This window comes from Malurus melanocephalus, unplaced genomic scaffold (assembly GCF_030028575.1).
Source record: "Malurus melanocephalus ecotype Western Australia unplaced genomic scaffold, MMel_1.1 scaffold_1111, whole genome shotgun sequence".
Taxonomy (NCBI): Eukaryota; Metazoa; Chordata; class Aves; order Passeriformes; family Maluridae; genus Malurus; species Malurus melanocephalus.
Window position 1 is genome coordinate 25,408 of NW_026624343.1, and position 16,868 is coordinate 42,275.

General features: G+C 45.7%; 1 protein-coding gene across 7 annotated transcripts; it reads right to left on the reverse strand.

The window, feature by feature from the left end:
• Positions 1-15: 15 nt before the first annotated feature.
• Positions 16-16,862, reverse strand: SRSF11 (serine and arginine rich splicing factor 11). 7 transcript variants are annotated; one of them, XM_057387004.1, is made up of 13 exons: positions 16,811-16,862; positions 16,489-16,641; positions 12,108-12,241; positions 8,173-8,282; positions 6,681-6,773; positions 5,299-5,348; positions 4,920-5,047; positions 3,810-3,891; positions 3,419-3,550; positions 3,065-3,154; positions 2,327-2,422; positions 1,644-1,782; positions 16-1,540 (listed from the first exon to the last, which is right to left on the reverse strand). In XM_057387004.1, the coding sequence occupies exons 2-13, from the start codon at positions 16,614-16,616 to the stop codon at positions 1,346-1,348; spliced, it is 1,377 nt and encodes a 458-aa protein (XP_057242987.1). In that variant the 5' UTR covers positions 16,617-16,641; positions 16,811-16,862; the 3' UTR covers positions 16-1,345. The 7 variants fall into 7 exon arrangements, with proteins under 7 accessions (XP_057242987.1, XP_057242985.1, XP_057242989.1 ...); XM_057387002.1 differs by having other exon boundaries at positions 16-1,543; XM_057387006.1 differs by lacking the exons at positions 16,489-16,641; positions 16,811-16,862 and having other exon boundaries at positions 16-1,543; positions 8,173-9,420; positions 9,908-12,175.
• Positions 16,863-16,868: the final 6 nt, after the last annotated feature.

Sequence of the window (16,868 nt, forward strand, 5' to 3'; positions counted from 1 at the left end):
GTGGAAATAAAACCCAGGAGTTTTCTAGGAAGAGGAGCTGAAGTTTCAGGGTTTTATTATCAAAGTTTTGTAAAACATTTTCCGAAACTGTACATCGACATGGCACRGACTGTCGGCTACTTTTGTCTCTTTACCTGCACAAAAGTAAAAGCTCTGGAGCTGCTGGAACTAAGGAACAGCTTTGGGTAACTACTCTGCAAATACCATGGGATCACCGAGTGCGGGAGGGAGGGAGCGGCCGGGACAGGAACACAAATTCATCCGTTTGTACAACTTAAGATCAAGTAAAAAGTTCATTATCAATGGACTTGCTTTAAAAACAGACCAAGGTCATGTTAAAATGCACTCCCTGCTGCAGCGGGTGAGCTCCTGAGCCCCCAGCCCCGGGGAAAGCTGCTCCCCCAGGCTTCCCTCASTGGGCACAGCCAGGATTCCCCTTCCCTTCCCGAGGGCAGGAGAGTGTGGAGCTGAAGAGGGAGCCAGGAAGGTGGGGGCACTGAACCCTGGGCAAAGCCAACAACAACCCAGGGAAAACCAAACCCAGCTGAGCCCAGCACAGGGCTGAAAACCAAAACTGAAGCCAAGAGCACAGAGCTGGTGCGATCCAGGGCYGGCTCTGGAGTGCCTGGAGTCCCTCTCCATGGCCGTGCTGGGGGCTGCAGGACAGGGGGACTGTGCCTCATTCCTGGGGTGTTCCTGCAGGACAAGGGGGCCTGTGCCTCATTCCTGGGGCATTTCATAGGACAGGAGGGCTGTGCCTCATTCCCGGGGTGTTCCTAAAGGACAGGAGGGCTGTGCCTCACTCCTGGGGTGTTCCTGCAGGACAGGAGGGCTGTGCCTCATTCCCGGGGTGTTCCTAAAGGACAGGAGGGCTGTGCCACACTCCTGGGGCGTTCCTTAAGGACAAGGGGGCTGTGCCTCATTCCCGGGGTGTTCCTAAAGGACAGGAGGGCTGTGCCACACTCCTGGGGCGTTCCTTAAGGACAAGGGGGCTGTGCCTCATTCCCGGGGTGTTCCTAAAGGACAGGAGGGCTGTGCCACACTCCTGGGGCGTTCCTTAAGGACAAGGGGGCTGTGCCACGCTGCCCCCGCTCCCAGGACGTTCCCACACTRMTGTGCCCCGCTGGCTCAGCCCGGGACACTCCGGAGGGAGGGAAGGAGGGGGCAGGGAGGGACGTGCGGCCTGGCCCTGCCCCGGAGCAGAGCAGGGGGTCCCTGTCTCAAGCTTTGGGTGTGAGTTAGTATCGGGATGGACAGACCATGGAGAGCTCGGAGCTGGATACATCTAGGTTGAGGATTAACAAGTACAGCATAAAGGATCACACTGGAGGGGCTGAGGGCGGGCTCAGTCGCTCATGTCCATGTCCTCCTCGTGGTGGTCATCCCCGTTCACCTTGGACTCCCGGCCCGCGTCCCCGCTGCCCTTCTCAGCTCCGGGCTCCTTCCCTTTGGGGGAGGGAGCATCCACCACCTTCTTCTCCTCCTTCTTCTCCTTCTCGCTGTCGTAGCCCTGCTCCTCCTCGTCGTAGTCCCTTGTGACCTGCTTTGCCAGGGAAAGGGGCACGTTAACACCTCGCTGTGGGGCGGGACGGGGGGGATGTGGGGCAGGGCTGGCARCAGCTCCAGGGGTTTATGGAACATACTTTCACATCCTTATCGCTCTCAGATTTCCGGTCTCGATCCTTCTCCTTGTCTTTGCTCTTCTTTTTCTTGCTYGTTGACCGCTCCCTCTCGTCTCTGCTCCTCTCCTTGTCTTTATCCTTCTTCTTTTCCTTTTTATGCCTGTGAGGATACAGCAGGGACAGGGATGAAGYCCAGCACCACCACCCACAGTGCACAACAAATCCAAAGGAAAATGGCAGAGTGCAAGTAAGAACAGTTCTGCTTTCAGGAAATATCCCAAATCCCCATTTCTTAGCTCTGGATCACCACAAAGCTGAGCTGAGAAATGCTGTGGTAAATAAAACCACAGAATCTCCTGAGCTGAAGGGCCCCACAGGGATCAGAGTCAAATCCTGGACAGTAAGAACAGCGATGTTCCAGTGTTTCCAAAAGCAGCACCTCGAGCTCCCCATCCTGGGCCAGGGTCACAAAATGCCCAGGCCACCCAAAATCAGTTGATTCCCACAGTGCAGAACCAAAGGCACTGGGAATCCCTGTCCTGCAACACCACCCTCGGAGCTCCAGCCAACCCCAGGGCAGCTCCGTGCTCAGAAGGAGCAGAGATCCACACCCCAAACAGAATCCCCTGGGAGCCTCCCTGCAGGACACAATTTGGGAATTTCCCACCCACACACCATCTTTTCCAGCCAAGTGTTTCCCTGACCTTCTGGGTGATGGGGACCGGGACATTTTCCGTTTGGGAGACCTGGGCTTTTTCGGGGACCGTGTCCCGCTGCGGCTCCGTCTGCGYCGCCGTTCTCTGCAGGGAGGGACAGACACAGAGGGTTTGAAATCAGTGGTTATTTTTTCACAAGTGCATCCCCAACTCCAACCCCAGCCCTGCTCGCAGGGTACTAAATAACTGTTTAAAATCCAAGTTAAATTTGGAAGTTTGTTTGGAAAATGAAAACATCTTTTGCCTGGATTTATTCCCTGAATCAGGAAGAGCTCAGCTGTGACCTTGGAGCATCAAACTCTGACACAGAGCAAGGAGAAACTGTTCTAAGGCCAAAGAATTCACCTCAAACACTACAGGAAAATTAAAGTGTCCTACAGACACAGGAGGTACCACATCCACACTGCAATCATGATCCAATGGGATCCAAGCATAGTTTGGGTTGGAACCTCAAAGTTCATTCCACCCCCCAGGGACACTTTTCACCTGCTCTATTATGAGAATATTTTTTTCTATTTAATATCAACACTTTCCAGTTGCTTTATTATAAGAATATTTTTTCTATTTAATATGAACACTTTTCACCTGCTCTATTATGAGAATATTTTTCTATTTAATATCAACACTTTTCAGCTGCTCTACTACGAGAATATTTTTTCTATTCAATATTAAAGTGGATTAAAATCCTGCTGGGAACAGAGACTGAAGAAAATCCCATTTTTGTACCTGCTTGTGCTTCTGGATCTTCTGGTTGTGCTGTAGCTTTTGGGGGGAGTTTTAGAACGTTTCTTTTCTTTCTCTTCCTTCTTTTTATCCCTTTTGTAAAAAAAAGAAATTGTCAGTTAAAGTCTTTTCAAACCATTCCAAAGCAGTTCCTGATTTGCTGTGCAGGGAAGGGAATGCAGAGCAGGGAGGGATGAGGTGGCTCTGCAGGATGAGCCCCAAGGTGCTCCAGTCCCTTCCCAGTTTTGTTTCCTTTCCTGGTCACACTCCAGCCACTCCATGTCCCCCAAAACTGAGGATTCCCAGCACAGGGGACAGTCCCTGCCCTGCTCAGGCTGCATTTCCWGCAGTCAGTACCTGGTTTTGGATGTGCTCCGAGACCTCCTGCTCCTGTCTCTGGAATGAGATCTCCTTCTCCTGGGACTTTTGGATCGCCTCCTGCTTCTGGATTTGGAATGGGACCTTCTCCTTGATCTGCTTCTGGAGCGTCTGTCAGGGACACACCAACACAGGGGTCACACAAAGGACATTTGGGGACAGCTCTCAGAGCTGAGGAAAGCCACAGAAACCCCACAAAARCCTCCACCCACAGCTCTGTCTGCTCCCCTTGTCCTGCACAGGAGCTCTGCTGACACTGAAATGTGAATAAACCTTCAGAGCACTAATCCCAACCCCAATGTCCCTCCAAGGATGATTTTTGTAGGAATTGTCCCACTGGGGGAGGTGTTTTTAAGGAATTCTCAGTTACCTGTGTCTGGATGAAGAAGGTGTCCTCCTCCTCCTCGAGCGTGACCTCGATCTTGAATGTCTTCGTTTTTCATCTTTTTTGTCTGAAAAGCAGAATAAAAAACAACTTTTAGTATTCAAAAGGATTTTCYAAAGGAAAGGACCTGGAGCTTCATGTAATAAATATAAATAAACCTAATTTTGCCATTTGAAATGAAGACTCATCTGTAATTTTCTTCACAAGAAGACACCAACACAGGACAGGGACATGTTTATGCAATAAAATAATAGTAAAATAAAATAACAGTTTTATGCAAAACTGGAGAAGTCAAAACTCAGAAAAAACTTCATTTAAGTCAGTGCCAAGCTGGTGGCTGCAGGGCAATGGAAAATYCTGTGAAAATCCCAGAATCTGCCATTTTGTGAGGGGTTGAAGAACCTCTCAAATAATTGTTTTGAATTTTCTACAAAAAAAAAAAAGCCTCAAGCAAAGCAAGAAGAAGAAGAACAGGAGCTCTGTTCTTTCCCAGAAATCATCAGGAGGCTGMAGAACTCTGTTTTCAGGGTTCAAGTTTCTGCCTCTCAGATTTGGTGGTTCTGACATCAGTGAGARAACTGCTGGAGCTTGTTCTAAAATAAAAATTGCAGAAAGAAGCTCCAAAAAAGGGAATTGTTTACAAACTTGCCCAGGTTAGGAACGAAGATAAAGGAAGAAACATCAGCAGGGTGCCAAGTGGTGAGGTCATGAAATCCATGGCCAACAGCAAGAATTTCAGAGCCAACAGCAAGAATTTCCCTCAGGGAAGTTTGGGTGGTTTACAGCCCAAATCAGTGAATTTTGGGAAAAATAAGGGATTAATTTTAGTGCATTTGTGCAGGACACAAGGAGCATTCACTGCAGGATGATCACAAAGCTCAGAATTGTGCAGGTATCAGTTTTTATCCTGGGCTGATCCAGGCTCCATCCAGGCTGGAATTACCCATCCTGGCTGGAATTACCCATCCAGGCTGGAATTACCCATCCTGGCTGGAATTACCCATCCAGGCTGGAATTACCCATCCAGGCTGGAATTACCCATCCAGGCTGGAATTATCCATCCTGGCTGGAATTACCCATCCAGGCTGGAATTACCTGGCTCTATAGCAGCAGAAATTAAGGACTGTGCTTCTCGGACTCTCTTCATGGCCTCTTCTATTTCTTTACTGGAGGTATCTGATTTCAGACTTGGGGACACAAGACCTGCAGCCACATGGTTCAACCTGGACAACACAAAATTGTAGAAATTCAGGATTGAGGAATCAGGGGAGGCAGCTCTGCTTGTGAAATGATTAGCAAATCCTGGAATAGTTTGGAGGGACAATAAATCCCATCTCATCCCAGCCCTTGTCATGCCCAGGGTGCTCCAAGCCCATTCCAAGCTGGGAGCAGCTCCAGCAGGAAAAGGAGTGGGCACTGAATCCCCAGGAATCCTCCCAGAAGGGCAACACAAATATTTGGGAACGGTGCTTACTTTGGATCCACTGTGCTCATCAGTTTTAGGAGCTGATCTGCTGCGAGAGACTGCGAGGGAAAGAAAAATAAAGTTAAAACCAGGCTGACAATGTTCCTGGAATGTCCTTTCCCTGCTGGAAAACAAGAGCAGGACACCCCCAGTAAGGAGGAAAAGCCAAACTGGGATGGTGTAACTGGGGCTGCTGGGAGGGTGTGAATAACCCACTCTGGGGGGCTCAGAGGCTTCATTTTCTTGCAGCCAAACATAGCCCTGTCCTGGAGAGAGGCAGGAATTAAAACACAAATGGATAGAAATACAAATGCTAAAAATATAAATGAATAAAAATACAAATGGGTAAAAATACAAATGGGTAAAAATACAAGTGGGTAAAAATACAAGTGGGTAAAAATCCAAATGGATAAAAATACAAATTGTAAAAATCCAAATGGGTAAAAATCCAAATGGATGAAAATACAAATGGGTAAAAACCCACTGCTGGGCTGTGTTTATATCTTCACTTGTGTATTATTAATTCTGTGCACAGGTTATTTCTGTTACTGCAAGAGGACAGAGCTCTGTGCTGTCTGTCCACTGAAGGTCTCATTGCCAACTTATAAACATCTAAAAATTCCAGGAGAAACTGTATTTTACAGTTTTTAGGAGAATCCAGGCATTATTATGATCAGTCTCTTCCTGCACCAGTGGGGTATTAACAAGCAAATGTTTAATCCTCATTTTCTTTATAATGAACCCAAACAGTTTGTACCAATCTCCTGGTTTAATGTACAAAAATCCTCCATCACCCCAAATTTACATTTTTCTAATATGCCTTTAAAATGCTTACTTTTTCCCCATTTGTTAGTTAATTTTCACCATTATTTGCTTGTTTTTCCACATGGAATACATTAAAAAACTGCTGTTTGATGGCAGTAACATTAAATTATTGCTCCATGTTTCTGTAAAATAGTATTTGGTTCTTACCTCTTAAATATTATATTTATAAATATGCAGGTAAGTTTGATATATTGATATATAGATATATTTTTATTTGTATACTCAATATTCTATTAATTAGTACCCAAAAGTCTTTTTGATTCAGCTTTAACAACCTAACAAAGTCTCCTCACATTTTTGACACCTATAAAATAAAAAAGTCAAACTACTTTTTACTTGAAGTACAAGGCAGGTTCATGGCCTGATAATGGCACATATTTGAAATATTTTGTTATTATTTTTGGCCCCTTCCAGGATTTAGTTTGATATTCAAGGAGATTGTTTTTGCTTGGAATAAAAAATATCTCTGGAGTTTTCAGGTAGTGGCTGTGAATGGATATAAATGAAAAATACCCTTAAAGCAGGAAAATTGAGACAATAAAGGATATTTTGGAATGAAGACCTACCTGGGAGTTCAGGTTTGCTCCAGGAAGCCCAAGAGCAGCAAGGGCAGGGTCGAGAGCAGGAGCTCCTAAAGCAGCTAAAGGGACAGCACCAATCTGTGACAGAGACAGCAATTAGGACCAGTGACAAACCCTGGCATCAGCATTTCCCTCTGCATCCCAAAAAATAAAGATGAAAGAGTAAAACATTCCAGCAAATTGAAGGGATCGTTTAAAATGAAGTTATTTTCCAGGGCTAAAATGCAAATTCATTCGAAGTGTCTGAGCAATTCATTTGYAATTCAATTTAGGACTGGAATGGGCACAGTTCATGTTAAAAGGAACTGTAGCAATATTGTATCTCTGCAAATGTCTCAATTTGGGTAAAAAGTGCCTTCTTCTCCCTAGAGCAGCTCATTTGGGGCTGTTTCAGGTGAGATGATCAGGACAGGTCCCAAACCCAAAACACACCTTGGAGAGGAACCATTCCCTGAAATGGATGTGAACACACCCACCAGGGAGGGACTGTGAAAGGCTTGGGGTCAGAGATACAATGAAATTAAAGTGGCTCCACAACCACTCCCAGAATTTATACACAGTTCTTAGTGAAGGAAGCTTTTGGGTGGTTTGGTTCAAAGGTTAAATTCAGGCTSCTCCCTCCTGAGCAGCTCCATAGCCAGGGGGTCCTTCAGCTAAGCAGGAGCTGAAGTTTGAGAAGTGCAGAATTAATGAGGCTTTAATTAGGATTAATTTGCCTGGTGCACTTGGATTCTGTGCCCTGCAAGAGCTGAACTGTTGATCCAACTTCTCCCCCCATGTGTAAATCTCACTGTTCATCTCCCACATGAATTCCTGGGGGTTCACACAAACAGGCTCCAATTTTCCCCTCAGCTGGAGGATTAATGAAGGAAATCTCACAGCAGGGCAGCTCCTTGGACTTGAGGAATTAAAAATCTACAGGATCTGTCCTGCTTGTCACATCTGTAAATGCAGTGGGTAAGAGGGATGGGGACACAAACAGGGCCTTGAATAGCAGAAAATAATGAGGGAATAGGGATGGGGGACACAAACAGGGCCCTGAAGAGCAGAAAATAATGAAGGAATAGGGATGGGGACACAAACAGGGCCTTGAATAGCAGAAAATAATGAGGGAATAGGGATGGGGGACACAAACAGGGCCCTGAAGAGCAGAAAATAATGAAGGAATAGGGATGGGGACACAAACAGGGCCTTGAATAGCAGAAAATAATGAGGGAATAGGGATGGGGGACACAAACAGGGCCCTGAATAGCAGAAAATAATGAAGGAATAGGGATGGGGACACAAACAGGGCCTGAATAGCAGAAAAGAATAATAGGGAAATAAGAAAATTCCATCAAACAACTCGTCACTGTTGCGCCCCAATTCACATCAGAGCTGTCCCAATCCGTTGGATATTTTGGAGTGAACACATCAGTCCTGGAGAAAGGCAACAGGAATGGAGTGGCAATGAGCAGAACAATGTTTGGCAGCCTACCTGAGAGAGGGGGTTGGGGGTGGGCAGCAGGCCACCCCCGGGCAGCAGCCCTGCCACGGCATTAGCTGGTGCCAAGAGAGACAAAGCCTTAGTCTCATCAGGAATGACTCCTGCAGGGAAACAGCCTGGCATTAGAGCATATCCCAGCCCAGAGGCACCAAATACACAAATACACCCAGCAAAGTCTCCCTGATACACCACCTGAGTTTGTTGAAAGTACTTATGTTGGCTAAAATACAAAGCTTGATGGCTATTAATATTTAGCATTAACTTTTTTTGTCAGAATGCAACTTCAATGGGTGACAATTTGACTGTTCCTTTTTCTCTACAAAAGGTTAAGTTTCTAGAGCAAAAAAATAGCACAATACACACTACTTTGTTGTTAACACTGCCAAGGTTTCATCACCTGTACTCGATTTTTAAGTCATGAACCAAACGTAAGCAAGCACAGTCGGTTCTCCAGGGGTGAGAGTGCTCTCAACTTTCAAAAGCTGTTTTATGAACAACGACTCGTGTCGGCTGCTTCACTACAAAGCACACAGAAAAATCAAGATACACAAGACAAAAAAAGTTGGATTTAGGGGTTAATAATATGGTACAGTTCACTATGTTTTTCTTTTACACCTACCATACAAATTTTGGCAAACTTAAAAGAGAAGGGATGGGTGTTTTGGGTAGGGCTTTTGCTGACGTGTCACATGGAATGCGGTCCCTGCGGCTCTCCGGGAATGCTGGGGGTGTGTCTGTGGCTGGGATACACACAGGGATGCTGGCACATTCCTTACCTGTGCAGTAAAATGCATTTGTTCCAATATGTGCCAGCTTAGAGCACCAACAATGCTGCTACCACCTGTCGTGGCACAGGGGACTTCTGGCCCAAAGTCTTGCAGCCAACTAAGACCAGGGGCTCATGTCACTGCCTGCTCTGCACACAGAGTGCTCAGGGCCCTACCCGCAAACAATTGTGGGGGATTTTTACTCTATCCAACAGCAAAAGCCCTATACAGATGGATTAATTTGTTAATGTGCCCAAGCCCCCAAAATGAGAGTTCAATAAAACAATTTTACTATATATTTGCAAATACCAGTAGTGTTTCTGTAATACATATTAAGAAACTGCATCTCATCATAAAACATACAATATGTACAGGGCACTTAAGAGAAACTGGATAAGCTGCAGAAGAAAACTGTTGGGTGGTATTTTCAGCAGGGCCTGGTATATAGTTCAGGCTGAACCAGGGAAAAGAACTGTAAAACACAACAACAAAAAAGAAAAACCACTGTTAAATAAAGGTAATGGTTCCTCCCACCTATACTGAGAAGTGCCGATAATCTACACAAATGTACAATACACAGCACTGATATCTGGCTCGTGGCACTGAGCTGGCAGCACTTTAGATAACCCAAAGTTATGGAGGGACAGGGGAAAAAGGTCATGGAGGCAAAGGGCAGGAATGCATAAATATATCAACATACCTACAGAGAGATTATGGGGTCATTTGGCATGCAAAATTATGTCTCAAGAGGATATTTATCAATTATAGCTAAACATTTCAAATTAGTGCAACTACAACATTTCTGGCATCTAAATACAAATCCTCAGACTTAGCTCGAGACACCTCATAGAAGATCTGCATCCATTAAAAAAAAATTCATGCATCTGATCCTCTAATTGTTTCTTTAAGAAGTATTTAAATAAACTACAATTTAAAAAAAAAGCAATGAGGCCCCTCACCAGTTAATTTTCATGCTTCAAGAGCTTTTTTTACTGCTGCTTTGTTAGAACCATGAAATACTGCATGAATGTGTAGAAATGAAAGAAAAAGAAACAGACAAAAGAAACAAACATTAACCAAAGAACCTAAACACCCCCCCCAGCCATCTTTTAACCTTAAGAGTTCCTTCCAAATCCAGGAATTAGCCCAGAGAAAATGACAAATACTAAACCTTACCGTAGCCTTTGTGTATAGTTCTATAACACAAAGCAACAGCCAACACCAAAGTGTCTGTGTGAGCTAAAACTTGGGACAGGGGGGGAATTATTGCACTGAACAGATAATAAACATTTGCTTTAGTGACAGGCAATTAGCACACAGGTTCATTAGCACAGCAGATGTCAGAGAGGAGGGCCCCATTCAGCACATGCCTGGCTTTAAGCACATCAGCAGTGGCACTGTGGAGTTGGGAAATGCTGGCTCTTGTCCAATTGGGACCCTGGCAGGGGGAATTTTTAGGGAAAACTGTACTCCAGCACAGGGCAGAAGTATGGGATTATCAAACCAGGGGCAATAATTTATTGGCTGAACATCTCTCTTGTGATGTGCCAAGGACATTAAATTCTGAACCGTTAACAACACCAGGTACAGCCCAGGACTGGCTCCTTAATAGGCCCAATAAAATATTCTACTTTAATAATTTGTGAAGCAAAGCTCCTGGGMAGGTTTCTCTGTGTGCCAGATTTATCCACAGTGGACAAAGTCAGACTGACAAAGAGAAAAGGGGGTTTATCCTTGTGGAAGAGTTAAACACTGGCATTAATTCCGTGGGCCTTGGGGAATATTCCAGCACAAATTCACTGGACTGTTGCTGTGTTCAGCACCCAGACAGGGACAAGAACAGCTCTGCTATTTTCAAGCAGTGGCAGCAGGAGCAGTAACTCCATTGCAGAAGGGGCTCTGGACCCTCAGGAAGCAGCAGGGCTCCATCAGAGGCCACACTGCACATTCCTACACTCCAGGAATTCAGTCTGACATCTTTTGATTTAAGTTTSGTATCTTTTAAGCTTAAGAAATACAAAGATAAGATAAGACAGCTCCCCAGGCCTCAAGAGACAGCTCCAGCATGACAGATTACAGGTGTGAACCCAGGCCATGTACCAAACTTAGCACTGTAGTATGACTTAATCTGCAAGATTTTATTAAATTCAACCCTTCCCAGAGAAGTAAATCAAGAAATGCACAAGTACAATGGAAATCAGTTACTTCTAAAGCAAGTCTAGAAGAGTTTAATAAGACTTCTGTAAGAAGAGGTGTCTTCTCAGCACTTTGCTTTTAAGGTAAGTTCCAAAAACCCTGCTCATTGCCTTTCAAATTACTGTAACACCCTAAAATGTAAAAATAAAAAGAAGAAGAGAAAATGTAGTTAACAAGTGGTTACACCAGGAAAACACTTGGGGACTTGAGTGCTTGCTGGCCTTTAGTTAATGGCTAGAATCCCCTGTAGCTKCAGAGGACCCACTGTTTTTCAGTCATCTGGAAGGGCTTTGCATTTGCCTTCTCCACTACAAAAATCACACACACAAATAACAGAGAGAAGAGTTTATTATTTAGTGAAATTCTATTAAATATATCAAGGATGAACAAGAAAACTTGGAATTAAAAACTAGGACCAGTGCCCATGTGGCACCTCTTGGAAGTTGTCACTTTTGAATTAAAGCGTAATTATTCAAACCCTTGGTATACTGGACTCCACAAGGAGAGYGAGGGCCTTTTTTGGGGATGTTCCCAAATAAATGCAGTGGCAGCAGATCYCAAAGGAATGTTAATTCCTCTCCTCTCAGGGAGGGAGAAACCATTCTCATGAAGAGAGTGAAAGCAGCAAACAATTATTAAGGTAAAATCTCCTTAAAATATTGCTTGCATTATAGTCTGTTTGGGAAATGTCTCATTGAGACTGACACAGAGCAAAATTTGCATAGAATTCTGCCTAAAATGTTATTATTCTACACTTCAAGACACACAAAACTTTTCACTTTGATTTGGTGTCACTATATAAATAAARTGATCAAATCCAGGGGCCAAAGGCAATATACCAAGGGTTTCCGAATGGCAATCTCTGACRTGTTTGACATTTGGCTACTGTTAATTTTTGTGCACTAGACAAGAATCAACCACCACCCAAAGGTGGCCCCATAGAACATCAAACAAGTTACAAACCTTCAGCATAGGGAACGACTATGAGGGCTCTGTCAACGAACACAGTGTTTGTCAGGTGCTGGGCCACCACGGCCGAGTCGGGGTCGTGGAACTTTACAAAGCACACTCTGGACGACACCGGCAAGGGGGAGTCACTGCAAGAGACAGAACCATCACTCAGGGACAAAACCACACCAAAATAACATCATTTCCTTGGAGCTGCAATTTAGTTCTGTTGTCACTTGGAACAGCACTTTAGTCCTGTTATGAACAATAAATCTGTGARCCACTACCTAAATGCAAATTCCTCTCTGGATTGGAGGAAAGCTTGGCTGAAAAAAAAGAAAAAGTTACCAGTTCTGTATCAGTTAAACCCTGGGGTTTCACATTAGGCCCCAAATTATTAAGGTAAATTGTGAAATGAAGAGGGTGATGGTTACAAGATTGTTGTGACTCGTGACAGGGGCATGCAGGGGCAGGGATGGATGGGATATTGGGATGGAATTCCTGCCTGGGAGGGTGGGGAGATCTTGGCACAGGGTGCCCAGAGAAGCTGTGGCTGCCCCTGGATCCCTGGCAGTGCCCAAGGCCAGGCTGGACATTGGGGCTGGGAGCAGTCTGGGACAGTGGAAGGTGTCTCTGCCATGACAGGGGTGGCACTGGATGAGATTTAAAGTTCCTTCCAACCCAAACCAGCTGGAATTCTGTTTTATTTATCAACTCAATTCCATACCAGCTTCTAGACTAAACTTCACCATGCTGCCCCTTCCACATTCTGAGGAATGCCCAGTGCTGAGCTCCTGTCTGTCCTTCAGCAGGAAAGAACAAACCAAAGGAGCTCAAGGCAGGCAATGAAAAGCTCCTGAACTCTGTAAAACAAACTTCTCCACAAGGTCAGTCTGTGCCTATTCTCAGCTCAAAACAAGTGTCTGTCAACCTACAAATTTAAAATGGAGAAGTTTTAAGTCACTTCAAAGAAAAACCAACCCAGAAACATCTACTTCCTTTGACAGGAAAGAATTGTAGAACTACAGCTGTGAAATCCCTAAAAGGGACCAAACCAAATCAAATTCTGAAAAACCAGATGCAGTCAACCCAGTAAAGGTCCAGAATGAGTTTCAAGAGCCTCCATGTCCTGAAAGTGGTGAAGATTTTGCTTTAATTTGATGAATAAAGTGAAAGACAGGAGGGAAAACTGTTCTGCAGACAGAGCTGTGCAAGGGATGGGTTAAAAGCTGCCTCCAGAAGGCCCAGGACAGGGAAGGGAAGCAGCAGGAAATCCTAAACCCCTTGTTCCTACTACACCAAGCCAGAGGTCCAGGTCAGCCTGAAGAACTCTGAGGACACTCCCTGATCCTTACACTCCCTGATCCTGACAAAAATCTGCTTTTCCTACCTGGATTCCCAGCCACAACTCCAAGACAGGCAACTTCAAAGGCACGGCAGCAGCAGAGCAGTTTGATCTGAGCTGCTGAGGCTGATCAAACCTTTCAGCACTGGGACTTGTCAGAATTCAGGGAATAGGTCTGACACAACCACACAGATCCAGGGTCTATTTTTGGCACTGCAAATGCCAAAAGCTCCCTCACCTTCRGCCCTACTGAGCCCAACATACACAACTGCCCCAGTGTCTGTTAGACCACACTTTAAAAACCTTACATTTAACCTGATGTGGAAAATTAAACTGGAGCCAGCACATTGCAGCTTCTGAAGCATTAAAATTAGAAACAGCCACTTGCTCCCACAGCTTGCAGACTGAATAAATTGGGAAGTAACTGCAGTGATAAATGAGAAAAATTGAATCTGTTGGCTCTTCTGCGCCCAGGAATCCACAACAGCTTGCCAAAATGGTGCCATTTTTTCCAGAATAATAACTAACAATTAATAATCACAATAAAAAAATAATAATTTAAAAGAAACCCCAAAGAAACATTAGTGGAAGGTGTAACAAAATCACAGTCGAATTGGAGAAAAAAGTAAATCAAGGGGTGATGGTACAGCTGGAGGAGTCACTAATCTAAATTGCAAAAAAATTACACAATTCATTACAGAAATGCAGCCCGGTATTTTCAGGCATTTTTAAAATGTCAGTGTAACAAAGGAATGTGAACCAGAGCAGATCCTACTGACTCTTCAGCAGATCCTGTTTACAGCCAGGAGTGCCACTGGGAATGCTTTGGGAGAGCTGAACTTTTCCCCAAAATAATGAACCTAAAATAACAACTGAAAATGTGTTAGGCAATGCTTCTGCAGCCTGACATTTAATTTACATCTGTGTATTRCACTTTTAAAAATGGTATTTCCAGTCACTCTCAAATCCAAGCTGAGTGAAATTCATCAAGAACTGGCTGTTCTCAACAGTTCCCCAAAAAAGCCATCATCCACCATTATTCTAATTCACCCAAGACTGAAAAATTTAGGAATTGTCTCTCACCACTGGAATGCTGGGACACACAAGGATTTCCTGGGGCTGGAGTACAGGAAATTCAGAAATCCATTCCCTCCACTTCTCAGTTTAGATGGAGCTTTATGGAATACAATAAAGATGAGAACCAGGCAATGGAGTTGGGGAAAAGCAGGAGGAAGAGGAGGAGGAAAATTGGAAGAAATCCCAACGTTGGTTGTGCATTAAAGATGCAGCATGAAGCTGAGGTGTAAAATAAATGGGAAATACGGGATTAAAGAAACTGGGATAAGGAGGTGGATGAGGGAAGAGAAGGAAAACAAGAAATTTAGAGAAGATCAGGAAGTTACACGTGATCTGGAAGTGCAGGAGAATAAGGAAGTTCTACAGCAGAGTCAAAGGGACACAAATGAGGAGGTGGAGCAACGGAAAYGGGATTGGCTCCTCAAATACTACAGGCAAGGGAGAATCCCAGCAGGATCCAGGACATARAGGAATTTCAATTATGGGGAGAATTCCCAGATTAGAGTTTATAACCTGTACACCTCCCAAAATGGATGAACACCATGGGCAGGGCAAAGTCAGGAACTGGAATTTAGAGAAGAAGGAACAGAAGAAGAAGGTGTCACTATCAGAAATGTCTCTTTGGGGTGAAATGGAACTGGGGGCTCTGAAGTGACCCGGAGCAGATTCCCCTCAGCCCAGGCAAAACCCACAAAAGAAAGGCCACCAAGGCACTGAAGTAATCTCTGAACAGATTAGTTAATGTGTATCTGATGCTACAAAGTTTAAAAAATGCAGATCACCTCCAACAGCCTCCCCGAAAAACGAGCTGAGCTGTTCAAACACAGAGCAGCCCAGGCACCTGTCTGGAACTGTCCCTGCATCTCAGCTCCACACACAGGCACATTCCAATTCTTTCTAAGCTCCAATTCCAACCTGAAATTGCCCAAATCCAACCCAAAGTAACTGCAAGAACACCACTGATCCCATTTCTGGCTGTGCAGAATACCTGGGCTTCCTTTGGTTTGTGCTAGCCTCAATAAGGAAAAACAAATGCTTTGTGGTTGTTTTCTTTCCCTAAAACAAAAAAGGTAATTCTGGGTATTACAAATAAYCATGTTTTTGTTTGATTATTTTTCATCAAGGCAGAAAGAAAACCTTCAACTCGTAAAATGAATATGCAAAACATCAACATATAATGACATCAGCTCTGTAAATCAAACTGACATATCAGCACTGCTAACACCCAAGTTTTGTATTGCATCAGAAAGATTCTGAAAGCACTGTTTAGTTCCATTAGAATTTAATTATAAGCGAAGACATAAAAACGGACTTATTTTTTTGTTTGTGGCTACTTGCAAAGTGCCGAGGTACCTGAAACTTCCTTTTCAGTTATACATGTATTTTAAATGTGCATTATTTGTTTTAATTCTCACAGAATTCCTTGCAAGATATGCAAATCGGAAATGTGTATCTGTCTATTAGTGGCTACCTGTCTGTTTAGCACAGATTTGCYTGCAAGGAACATAACTATTAAAAGTATATTCTTTTTAAATTAGAGGTTAGCTGCTCATCTAACACAAAATTCTTTGTAACAAATGCATTTTTATATATCTACAAGTTTTGGCCCTATGGAGGTGACGCAGATGGCGGAGGCTCAGTGGACACAACCCTGAACAAACAACTCGTCCATTTCCCCGGAGCCGCACGTGTCCCTGCACGGCCCGGATTAAATCCCCGCAATCCCGTGACCGCGCCGAGCCGCGCTGGGAACACCGACTSTCGGGGAGCGCAGCGAGAGCCGCCCCCGCAGGGCCCCGGGAGCGAGCGCGGTGCCGCAGCCGGGCGGGATCCCCGGGAGCGGGGGCGGCCCGGGCCGGGAGCCGCCGTGAGGGCGGGCGGGAGGCGGCGCCGGGCCGCGGGCAGGGCACGGGGGGGCGGAGGGACGGACGGAGAGGGGGAGGCGGCGGGGCCGTGCCCGGGGCCCGCACTCACTCGGGGGGGAAGAGGCGCAGCTCCTCGATCTTGCCCAGGAAGCCGAAGAGGGTCCGCATCTGCTCCGAGCTGGCGCTGGGCGAGACGTTGGTGACCTGGATCACGTCGGTGCCGCTGCTGGAGGCCATGGCGCCGCCGAGCGCTCCGCCGGTGCTGCAGCAGGACACAGCGGGGGCGGGGGGAGCGAGTGAGGCGCGGGGCGAGGCGGTGCGGTGCGATTCGCCGCTGCCGGCCCCGGTTCTCCGTTCCCCGGTTCGCCGCCCCCTCACGGCCCGGTCCGGCCCGGTTTCCCCCCACCCCGGCCCCGCGCGCGCCGCCTCACCAGCCTGCCCGGGCCGCAGTATCCCACAGTGCACCGCGCCGCGCCTGCGCGCGCACCG